Raw genomic sequence first — 19,672 nt, 5'->3', positions numbered from 1 at the left:
CCATGTCTGGGCTTGTGGCTAATCTGTCTTGTAGTTCTGAATGGAGTTTCTTTCTCCCACCCTAGGGGAGAGTTCTTGCCCATGCCCTACTGAGAGTTAGCTAGTGTGCCCCCCACACAGTGCTTGGCTGGGCATAGAACAGAACAGTAGGTCATGGAGATTCATAGGATTTGAACGGCTTTTCCTTTCCTTGTGAATTAGCCTTTTAAATGTCAGCATTTTAAATTTGGCCTTTTCAAAAAAATATGATACCAGATGAACCTTACTTAATCGAAAATATTTTTTATTTAAAAGGTGTTTGTTTGTTTGTTTGCTTTTAGGTTTTTTTCTCCCAGTTAAAATGGGAAAAGCTAAGAAAACTTGAAACTTGATAAAGGATGGGCTGCATGGGAAGGAAGCTGTTTTTTGTGGTTAAGGTCTAAGCAACTTTGTTCCTAAATAATCTCTGCTGTTATTCCAAAAGGCAATTTTCTTACAGGTCCCGGATTTCATAAAGCAGACCTGATCCTCCCTCTCCTGGCCTACCGGTGGGAATATTAGAATGGTAGGATTCCAGGGGCGCCTGGGTGGCTCAGTCGGTTGAGCGTCCGACTTCAGCTCAGGTCACGATCTCGCGGTCCGTGAGTTCGAGCCCCGCGTCGGGCTCTGGGCTGACAGCCCGGAGCCTGGAGGCTGCTTCCGATTCTGTGTCTCCCTCTCTCTCTGCCCCTCCCCCGTTCATGCTCTGTCTCTCTCTGTCCCAAAAATAAATAAACGTTAAAAAAAAAATGATTAAAAAAAAAAAGAATGGTAGGATTCCAGTCCAGCTGTAAAAAGGGTTATGGCAGGTCCTTCACAGCTGCGTTGTTTTGACAGTAATTTATTTTGAAGCAGAGTTTTACAGATGACTGATTAACTCACATGTCTTAGAACAACCTTTCAAGTTAAGAAAGTAAGGTATTCTTATGCCCATTTCATAGATGAGGTAATGGACACCCAAGGAGGCTGAATGCATAAAGTCATGCAGCCTGTTACTGGCACACTGGGATCCAAGCACAGGGAGCCATCAGTGTTCTACCCACCTGTAATGAATGAGATGCAAATCCAGGGAGATGGGCTCAAATCCAGGTCTGCTGCTAATTAGCCATGTTAACCTTGAACAGATCATTAAAACGTCCAGCTTCCCCACCTGTAAAATGGACAAATATTGGCCTGTTTTTTTCTCTCCCAACTAAGATTCTGTGAAGAATAAAATGTTATCATTCTGATAGCACAAAATGCTGAAGTATGAAAGCGTTAACCTTTATTATCTTAATAACAGGGCTGAGTCCAATGTCATATCAGGTACGAGGCAAGATGTCTTTTATGCTTCTCCTTATATGGTTAGGGAACCAGAAATAAGGGGCCCAGGGGTTCCGAACACATGGGAGAGGTCTGTGACCATGTGGGGTAGGCTGAATTTTTAAAGCTGTGTGTGTATACCTTTTATTCACGTGGATGCTAAGAGCATAAACAAATCCCTCTGAGAAATTGAATATCAAGTTAGAGCTGATTAACGAACACTGAATTTTCCAAACCTTGAAACTTTCAGTCATCAGTGCCCTTCAGATTGGGAGACCGTCCATCTTGGTAAGCTCCTGTCTGCTAGGGAATGTCACAGGGGTTCTGTCAAACACAGCCAGATGCTCCCAGCTGTAAGAGGGAGCCAGGGTCTGCCATTTTCTCAGAGCCAGGAACCAGAAGAAGCCCCTAGAGCGGAGGCAGCAAGCACCAACTCCCCTTTCCTGATGTTGGGCTGTTTTTCAGGGTGACGTCCAGAGGACACTCATCCAAGTGGACTTTGGTGATGGCGTGGCAGTGTCTTACGTCAACCTCAGCTCCATGGAAGATGGCATCAAACATGTCTATCACAACGTGGGCATTTTCCGAGTGACGGTGCAGGTGGACAACGGTCTGGGGTCGGACAGCGCCGTCCTGTACTTACATGTAACTTGTATGTTGTTACTGTTGTTGGTTTATGACATATTTTAAATGCCGTGTCCTTTTAACATATAACCCCAAATGTCATATCTAGAAGCAGCTCACACGTTATCTTTGAGTAGAAGGGGAGAGGAGAATAAGAGAGCCAAATGGGGAGAAAATAAAAACAGGGGACAGAGTTTGAAGAATCCTAGAATTTGCGTTGCCTGAAATTGGTCTCATGGCACTTCCTGTGCCTCTTCCAGATGCTTCTGAGATCAAACACCTGTGTCTACGGCTGGGCCTAAGCAATTTGCTGAGCTATTTGACTGAATATGGATTTGTCTTTTTTTTTTTTTTTAAGCAAGAAACATTTGAAAACAACTCCCGTGTATGGCTCAGTCTACTGCATTGAGAATTAGCACTAGTGATGGAATTTCTCCCCATCTCATTATTCTTCTCTTCCCATGATACACCTCACTGTTAATAACTCTTTTAGACTCGTGCTCCTATTTTGAAAGTGTATTTCCTGGGCTTTTATCCGTGATGATTCGGTGCTAGAGAGAAGTTGGTGTCAAGAGAGGGAAAGAGTGTAAACAGTGTTGCGGAAGCTGTATTACGAAGCAGTTCCAAGAGGTGTCGAAGCGCTTGCCCCACGGAGGAATCTAAAGATGTGTTAAGTCTGACGACATCATGACTGCTGCTAAGCTGCGTGTAGTACAAACGTGCGCCATGAAGGCCCCTTGTGGCAGGGGTGTGGGCATCCCCAAACAGGTTTAGAACATCTTTAGATTGCTACAGAATGCTTTGCTTTAGAATGAAAGTAGCTATGTGAAGCCCCGGTGGCCTAATGGAGAAGGCACTGGCCTCCTAAAATGAAAGCTCCTTTTATGGACAGCCTGGTCCAAACTAATTCCAAATTCTAAGCGAAGAATATTAAGGCCAGGCAGTATCCCATGCCTCCCACCTGCCCCTGGCCCATGAAACTAAACTGAGTATAGAACATACCAACTCGAATCTTTTTTTCTTAAGCTTCTTTGGTCTAGTGGGAGGACAAGAGTATCCAGGGATTTCCCAAGTGATTGTTAATTACTGAGGATTTCAGCAGTAATTCTTGATCTTTCTCTCCTGTACACTCATGACAAAAGGGCTTTGAAGAAACGCATCCTCCCTCCTTTGGGTTGAAGCAAAGTTGTACAAGATTCCCAGTGTGCCCACTCCTCCTGCCTCTTTTCAGCTAAAGTTTATGAAGCAATTACTATGTGCCCACTTTTGTGCTAAGCAAGCTCTTTGCATGTATGATCTCACGTCTCAAAATGACCCAAGGAAGTAGGCACTATTAGAAACCCTACTTACAAAGAGCTGTGGGTGTCAGGGAATTTGAATAATGCATTTGTAGACCTACTATCTGGCAAAGCCAGGCTGCAGACTCAGGTCTGCCAGACTCTGGAGTGCCAGCTCTTGATCACTGAGGTCAGTCTTGTCAGTGATGCAGCTTGTCTCCACCAACCCTTATCCCCTCCACTCCTTCACAGATTGTCCCGAAGGAACATGAACTCCTTGCTGTACCACTACATAGGTTCAAGGTGCCTTCCATAGGCTCCTTTCCTGCTGACTCCATGACTGCCCCACCCCAGGCTGTCCTGTATGGACTTTCTGGAGTTGTCTCTTGCTAAGAAATAATCTTTCTTACTTAGGAATAATCAGAAAATCTCTCAGAAGTACCTCACCAACATTGGTTATTAGTAGCAAAACTAACTTGCCACACAAATGCTGGTACCTTTGCTGAGAATGGCCACCTACCTAGCAACCTGTCGTTTTTCCATGGCTTATTCTGTAAGGGGGATTTTATCCTTACAGCCATTCAGTCTCTCCTGAAAAATTACAGTGATTTTATTCCATATCTCGCCTATGTATGAAACATCTACCACATGCTAACCATGTGTAAATACCGAGTTCAAGTTCAGCACTAGCTTTGTGTCGCAGTTTCTCAGGCTCTCCCATAGATCATCCATACCTTGGTCTCTTGGTCACCCTATGGATTCTTCCTCACCCCTTAAACATGATCAGATCCTCTGAGAGCTAGCTCCCTAACCTGGTTTTCTCCCAACCTTACTCAACCCTGGGAAGGAAAACAGCACAGAGATTAAAGGTTGCTGAAGCCATGGCTTCTAGAAGAAATGTACTGCTTTGTTCAGTGGCTTTTTTTTTTTTTTCGCATTAGCCTAGTTGAGTGAGTGGCTCAGTACTTTGACTTTCACCTTAATGGCAGATGGTTAGTAATGGAAAATTTTGTGTTATTTTTTTTTAATTTTTTGTTTTTTACATTTATTTATTTTTGATAGAGAGAGACAGAGCACAAGTTGGGGCAGGGCAGAGAGAGAAGGAGACACAGAATCCGAAGCAGGCACCAGGCTCTGAGCTGTCAGCACAGAGCCCCACGCGGGGCTCCAATTCACAAATCACAAGACCATGACCTGAGCTGAAGTTGGATGCTTAACTGACTGAGCCACCCAGGCGCCCCTGGAAAGTTTTGTGTTCTGATCGCAATTTTGTTAGGCTTATCTTGGGTTAAGTGGTTGGATAAGCATACTTCATGTAATGGAACCCTTTCTAAGCCTGGACTTGGGGATAAGAATGAACTCTTTTTTACTAACTGCATCAAAACAGGATTTTTTCCTAAACTTTCTTTAACTCGCATACATCTAAAACCCCCGTCATAAGCAGTTTCGGCAGGTCTGACATATTTGCTCACATCACCACTTCTCTCCTAAAGTTCGTGTCCCTGTGCAAAGGCACATGTCCTCCTTTGCTTCTCCTGACACTTGTACCATGACAGGCAACATCGGCCCTTTCTTGCAGATGGAGCAAACGAAGATGGGAGGAGTGCTTTGACACCATTGTATACTAAGACGAAGTCAGAACAAGACCGTAATTGATTAACATTCCCCCAAATCTCAAACCTGAAGGGTCTCTTGGCCATTTTGGGCCACAGTACCAGGGTATGGGGGCAGGGCTGGGGGTGGTCTTTGTAGAAAAAATGAAACCCAAACGCTGGACTGAGTTGGGAGTTGGCCCAAACTCCTGGCCAAGTCACTCCATTTCTCTGAGCCTAGATTTTCTGCTGTCATGTGAGGAACGCACATCTTGCTTCTCAAAGGTTCTTTCAAGCAAAATATGCTGTGACCTGTCAACTAGCAAAGCTTGATTTCCCATCATCACAAAGTAGCACGTGCGTTTCTACTTAGTGGGTTCTGAGCAGCAACCCTTAGGTCATTTCGCCAAGCCTACCCTCCGCTTCTCTTACTAACACCCTCCCCTTTGCCCAGAATTCTCCCCCATTTCCTGTCTTGAAGAAAGATTCTCTCTACCCTCCAAGTCAGAAAGGTGATTTGAGTCCAAATCAGAGAGTTTTGGTTTTGTTCTTGTTTTAGTTTTTAATACGGGTTTGCAGAAGTCATCAGAAACAAGTGGAGAGGATGTGCCTGCTGTAAAGTTTCCAGGAGTGGGTGAGCCATTCCCACTGGGAGGTTGGGTAATCTGTGGTAGCCTGATAGAAAGTTCTTGGGGATAGTATTTACTGTGCTCTGCTAGTTTGCAAACTAATGGGACACGTGGTGGTGCAGCCAGTGTTGGCCTCAGCTGGTGGGAGCGGGTAGAATTTAGAGGACACGCACATTTCTGCTCAGAAAGCTGCCCCATCTCAGGCAGACTTGCAGGAAAAAAGTCACCGAATACTGTGCAGATTAGCAGAATGAAAGGTTAAAAATAAGTAGTTGAGCTAGATTTTGTAGTACTTTCTAGATCTCTCTGCAATTACCTCCTAACATAGGTACCATTTACAGATGCCTTTCTGCTCTTACCTTAGGGTGAAGTGATCAGTTTGTTGAAAACCTATGTAGTTTTGCAACTTTTCACATCATTGTTATCTTGGCCAGCAAATGTTAGACTTGAGTTTTGTAAAGCGTGGTTGAATGAGTCACCCATCCCAGAACTGCATGATAATAATGCAGTGTTAGTTCCAGACCTGCTGTATTGGAATTTCTAGAAATGTGCCCATAATCTGCCTTGAACAGATTAGTATAATCCGTATGCACATTGCAGTTTAAGGGACTCTGGTTTGGGATTTCATCTTTATACTTTGAACTACTTTAGTTTCTCCTAGAGCTTTTTTACATTGCAGACAAACATCAATGTAATGCACATACAATATTCAATTCTACAGTCAGAGGTCTCCAGGACAAATGGTAGAGTCAGTCCCAAACGATCATTGTGTGTGTAATTGCACGTGTACACACACACACACACACACACACACACAGACGCGCTTGCACGATGTCCAGCTTCACAGGCGTCAGCTGCTTCCTGCAGCATAATAGGACTAAACAAGAAAAGAGAAGGGAAACCCGATTCACACAAGTAATTTCCCATTTCCTTCAACCACCTTGCAGCAAAGATTCATATGGAGTGATGCAGTGCCACCTGCCGCCCTTCTTCGGCACCACAGGCACGTTTGTCATGGAGCTACCTCTGCCAGCTTGTTCAGCTCTGGATTTAGAGCAGCCAGCCAGCTGGGGGCCTCCAGGGACTGGAGTTTCGCTTCCACGGCTCCCCTAGCTCAGACTGCACCCTCTGTGCATAGAAGAGATGCTTAAAAGCTAGGTTTGGGGCAGCAGAAACTAGGTATGTCAAATGCACAAAAAGTAAATGAATACAAGAGGACAAGGTGGGAATATGAAAGGTAAATTGCACACATTTGAATGAACCCATGCACACATATGCGTACTTCATGGACTACAAGCCAACATGCTATGCGTCCTGAATCCTAGGTCTCCTTGGCTTCCACTCTTTCCCTCCATTTCTCCCCTGCAGCCACTTGGGCTTTCTTGCTAGTCCTCAAACATGGCGAGCAAACTTCCTCCTCAAGATTTTGCACTTGCTCTACCCTCACCCCGATGCATCACAAATAGTGCACGCCTTCACTTTATTCAGGTCCCTGCTCCAATGTCATTTCTTCTGAGACACAAAACTAGCACTCTATCACGTACCCCTGCTTTGTGTGTTCAGTGCCTGCCTCCCTCATTAATACATAAGCCCCACCAAGTACCAGGTGTCCCCAGCACCTAGAATAATGTCTGACATATGGCAGCACTCTAAAACTATTGAATGAATTAGTGACCATTTTTCACTAAGAAGATTCAACTGTTGCCATTAAGAGGACACAGGCACCATCCTCACTTTGATATTCTGACTTTAAAAATATATTAATGGGGCACCTGGGTGGCTCAGTCAGTTGAGCGGCCGACTTCGGCTCAGGTCATGATCTCGCGGTCAGTGAGTTCAAGCCCCACGTCGGGCTCTGTGCTGACAGCTCAGAGCCTGGAGCCTGTTTCAGATTCTGTGTCTCCCTCTCTCTGACCCCCCCCCCCCCCCGTTCATGCTCTGTCTCTCTCTGTCTCAAAAATAAACAAACATTAAAAAAAATGTTTTAAAAAAATAAAAAATAAAAATATATTAAGTACTCATATGTGAGAGAGACAAAGACAATGAACCCCGTTAGAATGGAATTGGCATGTCTAACAAAGCTCATCTAGTCCTTGTCTTCTAGCTGAGTCATTTAACTCAGATCAGGGGAGTCAGGAAGAGCATTCCAGAAGAGTGGTTCCTGGAACTGAGACTTGAAGACTGGCAGGTGCCTCAAGAGGGGTGTCTAAGCCAAGGCCTCAGGGCAGAACAGGGCCTAGCCTGCTGGAGCAAAACAGCAAGAGCCGCGTAAGAAATGAGAACATGTATAAAGTGCATTTGCCAGTGCCTGGAATGTATTTAAGTAATCAGTGGATGCTGACTCTTAATAGCTAATTTGTTAAAAAGGGAAAGGTCTTTTGAGCATTTGTCAGCTGGCTAGAGCATGAGCTCTAAGATCAAACTTCTTTGGTTCACACCCCAGAATGGATGTTTCCTAGCTGCGTGACCTTGGGAAAGTCACTTTCCTCTGTTGGTTCATCTCTAAGCAGACGTGATAGTATCGCGTACTCCATAAGGCTGTGGAGAGGAGCAAATGAGACTCAAAAGGGTCATTAGCAGAATACGTAGCACATAGTTATCACTCAGTGAATGCTGCCCTTTTATTATTGTATCGAACCATTCTGACTTATGAACAACTACTTCTTATCATATGGCTTATAAACCAGGAAATCAATTCTTGCCTGTATTCTGGTCACCAAGACTCTATTTCTATAAAGAGAGAGAAGCATAGACAAAAGCAGAAACAAGAAATTGCATTGTCTGTTTATTTACCCAGCAAAACACTCGATTATCTGCTACATCTCAGGAACTATGCTAGCCTTTATGTATAAAGGTAAATATGAAAGACTCTTACCTTCCAAAAGTTTGCAGCCTGTGTTCTCTGTCTCACAAATGTTAGATCAATAGGTCTTAACTATCATCATCATTATAATTAGGGAGTGCGAAATTTAGTTTTGAACAAGTGAGTAAGCAAGATCAACTTGGCTTTCTAGAAAAATCACTCTCACAACAGTTTGTAGGGTGAGAGGTACGTAGTCATTGCCATACATTGTATGAACATATAAATTGTATACATGCAAGAATGAACTCATACAACCCACATATGCATAGTTCAGATACACGGACTGACATGCTGTATGTACAAATACCTCTTAGGTCTCAATGGCTTCCACTCTTTCCCTCCACCTCTCACTGCAGCCACTTGAACTTTCTTGCTATTCCACAAACATGGAGATCCAGTTCTTCCTCAGGATCTTTACACTTGCTCTACCTTCACCCTGGAGCATATGTTTTGTTCTGGGCACCGTGGCACTTGGTGCAGCTTGTCTATTACTGAGGCAGGCAGGCAGTGAACACACAGAGCGGGAGGGTGGATTAGCACAGGAGCAGGTTGGAAGCCAGAAGATCTGTACGGAGCATGACAGTCCAGGTGTATGAGCCAGGGAAGGATTGGGGATGGTGAGAGGAACTCTAACTGAAAGGTATTTATGAAACCAGATCCATGGTTTCTAACATAGAATGAGTGGCAAGGAATAAGGAATCTACATTGACTTTATGCTTCTGGGTTGGTGCCTTGGATATACATTGTTTTTTTTTTTTTCATTAAGATATGGAGATTACAGAAGGGGTGGGGGGTGTGTAGGAAATGATGAATTTCTTAGGAACATTTGGCTCCTAATGGAGTCCAGAGTCAAGTCGGTGATTTTTGAGTTCTAAGCATGAACTTTATTAGTTGAAGGTCAGGATGTGGATGATATTTGTCCATCTAGCGGGCCTCCGTAGTTAGAATCGCCCCCCCCCCATTTTTTTCTTCAGTTGAGCACATCCTGAGAACCTGAGAACCACAGGGCTGTCTCTACCTGCTCATGCACGCTTTGTCCTAGACAAGCTGACCTAACACCAAACAGGTGGTGTTACATATGCTCGGGCAGCGACACACACACACACACACACACACACACATATGTGTCTACACATACACAGATCTTTAAAATCTAACAAAGAGTAAAGAATCATCACATCTAAAATGGTTTGGGGATTTGTGAAGTCACCACCACCACCAGCTCCCCCTGCCACCCACCTGGACTCCGTGAGGTTTCCTTCATCCTTGTTTACCGCCACAGATATGACCTCTTGGAAAGACTTTGCATCTTCCTATGAAGTCTCGTATCATGGCTCTTCTTTTAAGGACTTCATACATTACTTGTAAATTTCTAAAGTTTTACACATGCATAACTCAGGTTTTAGGCCTGGAAGAAAGACCAGTAAGTGGAAAATATTGAGATACAATGGGTCACGATATATATTTTTCTCCAAAGCAGGGGCAACCCCTGGCACTTTGCTCAGGGAATAGGACTGTCACGTTTTGGAGACTTCCAGAACTAATACGTATTCTCTTCAGAGCAGGGAAAGGTGAAGCAAAGAAAGTTCTTCCTTCTCCATGACTCGTCTTTTCTCTTGTGCCTCAGGTCCCCTGGAGCATGTACACCTGTCTCTTCCCTTTGTCACGACGAAGAACAAAGAGGTCAACGCAACTGCAGTGCTGTGGCCCAGCCAAGTGGGCACCCTCACTTACGTATGGTGGTATGGAAACAACACAGAGGTGGGTCAGCCTTCCACGCGGCATCAAATGGCAGCTCAGCTCACACTGGCTGAAGGGAAAAGAGGAAATGAAATGGCTTCTGTAACTCAAGGGTCTAGGGTAGTCCTCGTGTCGGGGAGAGCAGGCTCTTAGTACACCAGTCATCTCAACAGTTTGTTGCCTTTGTCTCTCTGTCTGTCTCTCACCGCACCACCCCTACCCCTTATCTTCCTCCACATTGGCCTTCTTCTCCAGTGAGATTTGCCTTTGCAAAGACCCTTTTCAGCAACCTGAGCTATTTAACTGTCACCACCTAGCAGGGAAAATGAACTGTCTTTCATAGACGTTCTTACAGATGTCCCAGAATGGAGTATTATTGACCAAGCCTTCCCAGTGGTGGGAATGGAAAAAGAGGTGATGAAATCAGTCTCCTTGGAACCACATGGTCCAAGAGAGGGCAGAAAACGGTCCACAAAAAGAAAAAAAAAAGCCAATGGATAACAGAGAGTCTGAAGCAACAAATACTTACTACAACCCAGCCCCCAAATGGCCTTCTCACCCTGAATCAGACGTAGCCACAGCTTTACCCTTTATGTTTTCCCTGTAAAAAACCATGGCCTGTGACCAGAAGTCAGCAGCACCTTTAAACTCCATAGAGACCATAAACCTCACTTACTGTAAGCCCTTCATTTTCCAGAAAAAAATGAGGAGGACACACAGGAGGTGGTTTCCCCGCCTCATTCAGCGGCTTCACCAGAGGCCAGATCCAAGGCCTCCCCATGCCCATGGGAATTGTTTTCCCCTCATACTAGGCTGCAAGCTCCGTTTTGAACTGACTCCATTCTCAGAGATTCAAATTGGCTTCCAGATGTCCGTGCAGGCAGCCAGCCTCAGGCCTCCCCAGGAGGCGCAGGGATGAGTTGGTGGGACTAGAACCCTTCATCTTCCTCCAGCAGAGTCGTTTTCTTGCACTGGGGGGCTTTGCTCTTCAAATATAGTGCAACTTATTCCAATACAAATCTGATTCTACCCCAGAGCTTAATGTTGGCTCTCACTGGAGACCTAATTTTGCACAGGCCCAGGGAAGATACCTCTCCTGACCCCAGCCCTGCTACAGGCCCAGCAGGGGGAGGAAACGCTCACCTCTATGGCTAATTTGACTCAGCTGCTGAAAAGAAGCCTTTTTTTTTTCTTCTGAAACCTCGCATATAAATTTGACCCCAGTAGGACCCACTACCCACAGTGGCAGGGGAGAAATCTAAGTTATTTGCCTGAAAGCTAGTGCTAGAAGGTGAACATACTAAACAACTTTCTTCCGTGTCTCCTTTTTTTTTTTTTTTTTTTTTTTTTTAAATCTTTCAGCAAAAAACAAATTCTCCACAGATTGTGTCGAGTAGACTTCTTATGCCGGGCTTTGGTCTTCCCTCTGCCATACAGGGAGGAACATGAATTTAGATTTTAACATTAATTAAGAAAAGACAGGAAAGAAAAATGTTTGTGAGGAATGAGTTGAGGGAGGTCAGTAAGCTAATAATCTTTTCCTCCAGGACCCCAGCATCTGATTATATTACAGGCACTACTCCAAATCTTTTTTTTTCTTTTTTTCTTTTTTTCAGTCCTCAAACCACTATCCAATTAGTACTTGTTTCCATAGCAGCTACTTCCAAAAACTGCTGATAGGGCTTCTCAGAGGAACCAAGCCACACAAGGCCACTCCAGTCTAAATAGTACAGTTTTGGTGTCCACGGTCACTGTGTTCCATTGTAATTTTCTATAAACGGTACACGCTGGAGATGAACAACTGGAAGCTTACAGATTTTCAATGACTACTGCTTAAATCTGGATTAATATGAACTGCCTGTTTTGGTCTGATTTGAGTATTTCTTTGTGTTAAGGGATCTGCCTGCTCTGAGCAGGTTACAGATAGAGAGCTATATCCCACCAAACAGCAAGACCTACCAGTGTCCCCAGATTGCTGTGTAAAGATACCGGAAGAGAGGTGTCGTATTCACAAGGAATGGGCAGAGTCACTTAGGGTCGTGGTTCTCGTAGCTCCTTTCTAGCCTGGACTTGAGATGATGGGGAGGCATAGATGGAGCCGGTCACCCAGGGCCACACCAGGAAGAGCCTATGCTGACTTAAGTGGTTTGTTGGTGGATCAGAGCTAGTGGCTGTCTCATCTGTAATTGAGCAAGTGTCCCCTGACTCTGGGCCTTCACCCATTTTAGCCTCTGATCACCTTGGAGGGAAGCATATCATTCAAGTTTACTTCTGAAGGGATGAACACCATCACAGTCCAGGTCTCTGCTGGGAATGCCATCCTGCAAGACACAAAGAGCATCGCGGTGTATGGTGAGTGCCCTGTCTACACTAACCCGTCGCTGGGCCCAAGCTCAGATGAACTAGCCTGGTGCTTTCGTCCCACTGGCCACCCTGGCTCATGACCTCTAACCAGGGAAAAGAGCGTAGTGGTAGAGAAAGAGCTGAGTCAAGTCTGATCTCCTCCTTTTGGGAGAGGTGGTTCCCCCACATAGTTGCTGTCACAAGACCCTGGGGGCGCTTATTGGACTGTTTCCTGAAAGTGGCTCTGGGGCACAAAGGGCAACTCTACACCCATTCACCTGAGTGGGGTGGAATGGGTTTCATTATGTATAAAGCTGATCCATTCCATTTGGTATTCTGGTGGTGTTTGAATAACTAAAACCCCCATTATAAAAGAAAATAGATAATATTTAGGCTTTTGTTCAACTTCAAGGGGGACCTGGGTGGCTCTGCCAGTTAAGCATCTGACAGCTGATTTCAGCTCAGGTCATGATCTCACAGTTCATGAGTTTGAGTCCCACATCAGGCTCTGCGCTGAATGTGGAGCCTGCTTGGGATCCTCTCTCTCCCTCTCTCTCTGCCCCTATCCTACTCATGCTCTCTCTCTCTCTCTCTCTCTCTCTCTCTCTCTCTCTCTCTCACACACACACACACACACACACACACACACACAAAATAAATAAATTTCAAACAATTTAAAGTTTAACTTTAAGAGTCTTGATTAGGGGCGCCTGGGTGGCTCAGTCAGTTAAGCGGCCGACTTCGGCTCAGGTCATGATCTCACGGTCCGTGAGGGCTGTGAGTTCAAGCCCCGCGTCGGGCTCTGTGCTGACAGCTCAGAGCCTGGAGCCTGTTTCGGATTCTGTGTCTCCCTCTCTCTGACCCTCCCCTGTTCATGCTCTGTCTCTCTCTGTCTCAAAAATAAATAAATGTTAAAAAAAAAAAATTAAGAGTCTTGATTATTAAGAAGAATCTACCAATATGTAAATATTCTGAAGATCTCTTCCAGAAATACATATCATTAAAAAAAAATACTCTGATTAAATTAAAAACAATATCATGCAGATGTCATGTATCATCATAGATTGGATATTGGTTGAACAAGCAATGATACAGAACAGTCTGCTAATCAGTTGGGGAAGTTGAATGTAGTCAGAGTATTGCACAGAATGAAAATATACTGAAATGAAAAGATAGGATCACTGACTTCAAATGGGGGATTAAAGACAGTTTATACATATCGATCTCATTTTGGTAATTTTTTTTTCTGCACCAAAAGATAGATAGGTATGCACTGAGTGTATAGGTGGATGATAAAAATGTGAAAATTATTGTTAATATGAAAGTGGTATATATGCATCATGAAAAATTAAAATTTAAAAGTAGATAGGAAAGGTAAATGCTGTGCAGAGAGAGAGAGAGAGAGAACAAAAGACAGGGATGAAGGGAGGGAGGGTGAGACCAGGAATGAGACAGAAAGAGAGAGACAAAGAGAAACTAGCTAGTGGTCCAAATATTATCAATTGCCCCAGTCCCAGAATTAATTGGCTCTGATACAGGTACTGCTTTCATTTCTCATCTTGCGAATTTGACCTTCAAATTCAAAAAGCAATTTATAAGCATTTTTGAACAAGTCTGAGGACATTATTCCTCGCATGGCTGGGTGTTAAGAGTCATAATGTGTCCTCCCTCCTCCCCTCCCCTCCCCCCACCCCCACAGGCCCCTGAAAGTAGCTTGATTAAGCCCAAACAGTAAGTGAGAGCAAACCAGGGCTGTGGTTTTCCTAACAAGGTCCCGTCAGTGAGGCAACCTCTTAGCCAGGTGGCCAAAATGGGGGAGTGCCTTTGCCTCTCTTTCCTTCTTCATCTCTTTTCTATGCTCAGTGAATGCACTGAATCCTCACGACGACCTAGCATATAGTAGGTGATGTTAATACTCTCATTACTTCAGCGGGACAGATAACTTGCCCCAGCTAGTATGTTGTGGATCTGGGCTTCTAACCCTGCCCATCTAGACCCAGGGCCCATGCTTTGAAATTACCCCCACTAAATAGCTTTCATGTCTTTTCCATCTGAGACTCCCTTTCCTCTCTTTCCTTCCTGGATGTCAATAGGTGACACTAATGGGCACTGACCCATGACTCCCAACAGATGTTCTCTTGGTTAAGCCTATCAGCAACCTCATCAGAACCACAAAGAGAACGTTAAACCTAGAAGGTCTTTGGCCTGACCTGGCTCATGCCATCATTTCACAGAGAGGAAATCGTAGCCCAGAAATGGGAAATTACTGGCTTTGAGTCATTCTGCTATTCAGTGACAGCTCCAGTAATAATAATAATGGTGATGGTAGTGGTAAAAATTAACATTGACAAAGCCCTTACCAACATCTGTTCAAAGCACCTGATACATATGATGTTTTATTGAATTCTCTGAGCAGACTTATGAACAATAGGCTATATTTACTCCTATTTTTCAAATGTAGAAATATGAGCTAAGTATAATAAACAGATAGAGCCTAGGAATCTGAATCCAGAGGGAATGTTTCTAACCACTTTCCACCTACTTGCCTGGCTTAGTTATCCTTCTCGCTAAAATGTCTTTAAAGGTGTCATCCAAGAGTGGATCGCTCTCCATCAAATGAGCTACCTTCACTAAAATCGTCTCTTTATCAAAAGCTTGAGCAAGGAAGTGGTCTTCCCTCCTCTAACCAAATTTCTGAGCAAGCATCCTTCATTTATCTTAAGTTAGATGAAGTGTCAGAGTTTCAGGCATATTACTAGAAAACCTTTTTTTTTAATTGTTTTATGTTTTATTTTATATTTGAGAGAGAGAGAGAGCATGAGCAGAGGAGGGCAGAGAGATGAAGACAGAATCTTGAAGCAAGCTCCAGGCTCTGAGCTGTCAGCACAGAGCCCAACACAGGGATCAAACTCACAAGCAGTGAAATCATGACCTGAGCCGAAGTCAGGTGCCCAACCAACTGAGCCACCCAAGTGCCCCTGTATTACTAGAAAATCTTAATGAAGTGTGTGATCTATTAAAGATACATTATATCACACAGAGTTAAACAGGCAAGATTGAACTCACCTAAAATAAAAGTCAGGAATATTGTTAAACCCAGGGATGAACTAGTGGAGGAATTCAGAGGTGAGGGATTATCACCGTCATTAGGCTGACTGTGTTTGCTAAATGGTGCTCATGAAAGGTAGGCTCCTTCTGTGTCATGGACAGAGGTCCATTGTGCCTGCCTGCCTTCCTTCCTTCCTTCCTTCCTTCCTTCCTTCCTTCCTTCCTTCCTTTCCTGGTACACATGGCAAGAGTATGTCAATCTTATTTTTGTATTGAGATACAATTGACCTATAACATTTTATCAGTCTCAGGTATACAACATAATGATTATTTGTATATATTGTGAATTAATCCCCACAAGTCTAGTGAACCTCTAGTAGTGTATGTAGTTACAATTCTTTTTTCCCTCATGATGACAACTTTTAACTTTAACTGTTTTAGCAATTTTCAACATTCAATGCAGCATTAATATAGTTACCATGCCCTATATTATATCCCCGTGACTTATTTATTTTATACTTAGAAGCTGTACCTCTTTACCCTCACCCATTTTGCCCACCTTCCCACTCCTGCCTCTGGCAACTACATATCTGTCCTCTGTATCTGAGATTTTGTTTTGTTTTTGCTTTTTCTACATTCCACACATACATTCCACACTTTCTGTATCCGTTCATCTTTCTATGGAGAGTAGGTTATCTCCATATCTTTGCTATTGTAAATAATGCTGTGGTGAATATGGGGGTGCAGATATCATTTCCAGTTAGTGTTTTTGTTTCCTTCAGGTAAATACACAGAAGTAGAATTCCTAAATCATCTGGTCATTCTATTTTTAATTTTTTGAGGAACCCTATACTATTTTTCTATCTTTCTTGATGGTTGCATTTCAAAGATATGGTTCCCAGGTCCTTAAGAAAGACATTCCTGGGTTGGAGAAGATGTGCATCTCAAAAGAGCAGAGGAGGAATCTACAATTGCAAGTTTTCGAAAGTAGTAAATGCTCTAGGAAAAGGGAGGTCAGTGGCTGTGGTCAGGAAGAAATTTGCCTAAATTTAGTCAAGCTGAGGGGAACATTAGGGCCATCATGGTCAGACTGAAGGAAGCATTATATTTGGGAAATGGACCAGGAAAAGATTGTCCACCCAAAGCCACAAAATAGACTGTGGGAAAGAAAATCTAATTTGCATTGTTTTCCTTAATTTGCTTCAGGGCACAGGTTTGCTTTTAAAAAAAATGTAAATATGCTGCAAACACATGTGCGCGCGCGCACACACACACACACACACACACACACACCACAGGTGGCCTGTGAACAACACGGGTTTGCACAGGTCCACTTATATACAGATTTTTCTGATAAATACAGTACAGGACTATAATGTATTTTCTCTTCCTTATGATTTTCTTAATAACATTTTCTTTTCTCCAGCTTACTTTATTGTAAGAATACTGTATATGAAACATAACATACAAAATATGTGGTCATCGACTATTTCTGTTATCAGTAAGTCTTCTGGTCAACAATACACTATTAATAGTTAACTTTGGGGCACCTGGGTGGCTCAGTCCCTTAAGTATCCGACTTCATCTCAGGTCATGATCTCGTGGTTCGTGAGTTCGAGCCCTGCGTCAGGCTCTGTGCTGACGGCTCAGAGCCTGGAGCCTGCTTCAGATTCTGTGTCTCCCTCAATTTCTGCCCCTTCCCTGCTCATACTCTGTCTCTCTCTCTCAAAAGCAAAGCAAAACAAAACAGAACATTTTTTTTAAATGAATAGTTAAGCTTCTGGGGAGTCAAAAGTTAAATGTCGATTTTCGTGTACCAGGGTGAGGGAGGGCATCCTAACCCACACATTGTTCAAGGCTTAACTGTATGTATGCATGTACTTCGGCTACTTATGCTTTCCACTGCTCCCACATGCACCCCCTGCTTGTTGAGTAAACTAAAGTGTGCAACTCCTGTCCCCTGCTAGTGGGCCCGCTAAGTTATTACAGAGAGAGCTGTATCATTGTTCTGTTTGTGTCTTTTTATTAAGATAAACACCTTCCCTTATAGATTTGGTTTCTATGGTTTGGTAAGAGGTTCAGGGAAAATGAAAAAAAAAATCAACTTACATCTTTTTTTTTTTAACGTTTATTTATTTTTGAGACAGAGAGAGACAGAGCATGAACAGGGGAGGGGCAGAGAGAGAGGGAGACACAGAATCTGAAACAGGCTTCAGGCTCTGAGCTGTCAGCACAGAGCCCAACGCGGGGCTCGGACTCACGGACCGCGAGATCATGACCTGAGCCGAAGTCGGCCGCTTAACCGACCAAGCCACCCAGGCACCCCTACCTTACATCTTTAAAGTGAAAAGTTAGGGTTCAGTGAGTGATTCCTTGGGGCTTCCATTTTCCATGCTGCTAATTAAGATGCATTTTGTTATTCTCCATCAGAACTGAAGTGCTGATATTCATATAGGTGACCAGTGTCTCATAAAACGGGCAAGCTTTGAAAAATAGGACTTTGGAACAGGCTAACCACCGAAATACACACCTTATAATTTAAGAATCTTCAAATCCTGTGTCTAGTAAGTCTTTAGCATTGTTAGGAAATGCAGAAGTGGGCTCTTATGTTTTCCGAATGTGTAACTGGCATTGCTGATGTCACTGAGCCACTACTGAAACGTGAGGACATGCTTAAAACAAGAAAGGAATGGAGCACATGCACAGATTACAGAGAACCTCTAGAGAAGTTTACACATTCATTCATTCAATAAAATTTATTAATTAAATGACTAGAAAAACCTACCATGTGCAGGGCACCATCCCACAGGGCCAGGAACCCAGAGTTTCCGTCCTCATTGACCTAGTATTTCAGTATGGGAGACAGACAGTAAAAACAAAATACTTTAAGTGGCCAGAAGTCTGAAGATGACAAATAGGGTCATATGATGAAAGGTGTCTGAGGCTGCGGAAGGGAGGATAACTCAGGTTGCGAGTGGCAAAGGCTTCTCCCAGGAGAGACTACATGATGAGAAGGAGCCACCTGTGCTGTCTCTGGGGAAGTGGAAGAGTGCTAATATGGGAAGGAGCATGACAGCATGCAGAAGCAGGGGGAAGACAGGGTCCTGGAGCACAGGGAAGCCTGTGGACGTGAGGCAGGAGAGAAAGCCTGTACCGGGTTATGTGGGGCTATGAAGGACATGGTTAAGAAGCTGAATTTTTAGGGGCACCTGGGTGGCTCAGTCGGTTACACACCACCTTTGGCTCTGGTCATGATCTCACGGTTTGTGGGTTCGAGACTCACATGGGGCTCTGTGCTGACAGCTCAGAGCCTGGAGTCTGCTTTGGATTCTGTGTCTCCCTCTCTGTGTCTGCCCCTCCCCCGCTCGTGTTCTGTTTCTCTCTGTCTCTCAAAAATAAATAAACATTAAAAATGTTTTTTTTAAAAAGCTGAATTTTTATTCTAAACACCATGTGGGGCCACTAGCAGGTTTTCGGGCAGCGACATGACCTGACTTGTACTCAGCTAAGTTATCCAGGGCTGGGCTCTGAAACCCGTCACTGTGCTTGGGCCAAGGCCATGCCTCCCGTGTGCCAATCCCAGCTAATGACAGAGTGTGACAGGGATATTAAAGCAGACCCATTCCCAGGGTGCAGGGTACTCCTTCATCACTGATGTGCCTTTGGAGACTCCCTGACGGTCCTGCTGAACCTTCTTCACACTGCAGGGTGGTCAGCAAGCCTTGCTCCCTCTCTTCCATAAATGTCACATATGCGTCTGTCTTGGTGCTGTGGTTCTCCAAGTTCCTCTGGCTTCCTGTATTCTCCCCATCAGACCCTTGCTTTTGTCATCCCATCCTATCTTGAGGATCACGATGAACTCAGGAGCTACAGAGAGAGTGAACAAATTATTTGGGTTAAGGAGCTTAAAATTCCATCAAATGACAGTTCCATACACACAAAACATAGCAACAGAATGACAATAATAATAATTATAATCATGTAATCAAATAATAATAATAATAATACAATCATATAATGATAATGGGGATAGGTGCTACTCACAGTAGTGCCCTTAAAAAAGACAATGAAACATGGCGGGGAAAGGATTCAATCGGTAAGTGCTCGAACTAGAGCTTGAATACTGTGTGTGTGGACAATAGAAAGGATGGGGTGCTCCTTGGAAGGGACAGACAGTAAGTGCAGAAGCTCAAGGTCAGAAACCTGCCATGCATTCAGGGCATGCCGGGCCTTTCG

General features: G+C 44.0%; 1 protein-coding gene across 4 annotated transcripts in view; it reads left to right on the top strand.

The window, feature by feature from the left end:
* SORCS1 (sortilin related VPS10 domain containing receptor 1) overlaps positions 1-19,672 on the top strand; it is a 502,497-nt gene that overhangs the window by 447,654 nt on the left and 35,171 nt on the right. For all 4 annotated transcript variants that reach the window (XM_027063022.2, XM_015082978.3, XM_027063024.2 and 1 more), the window contains exons 19-21: positions 1,786-1,972; positions 9,933-10,066; positions 12,274-12,397. In XM_027063022.2, coding sequence (XP_026918823.1) covers positions 1,786-1,972; positions 9,933-10,066; positions 12,274-12,397 — 445 coding nt within the window. The remainder of the gene's footprint in view (positions 1-1,785; positions 1,973-9,932; positions 10,067-12,273; positions 12,398-19,672) is intronic.

Source organism: Acinonyx jubatus, chromosome D2 (assembly GCF_027475565.1).
Source record: "Acinonyx jubatus isolate Ajub_Pintada_27869175 chromosome D2, VMU_Ajub_asm_v1.0, whole genome shotgun sequence".
Lineage (NCBI taxonomy): Eukaryota > Metazoa > Chordata > Mammalia > Carnivora > Felidae > Acinonyx > Acinonyx jubatus.
This window is presented reverse-complemented; position numbering and strand designations above follow the sequence as displayed.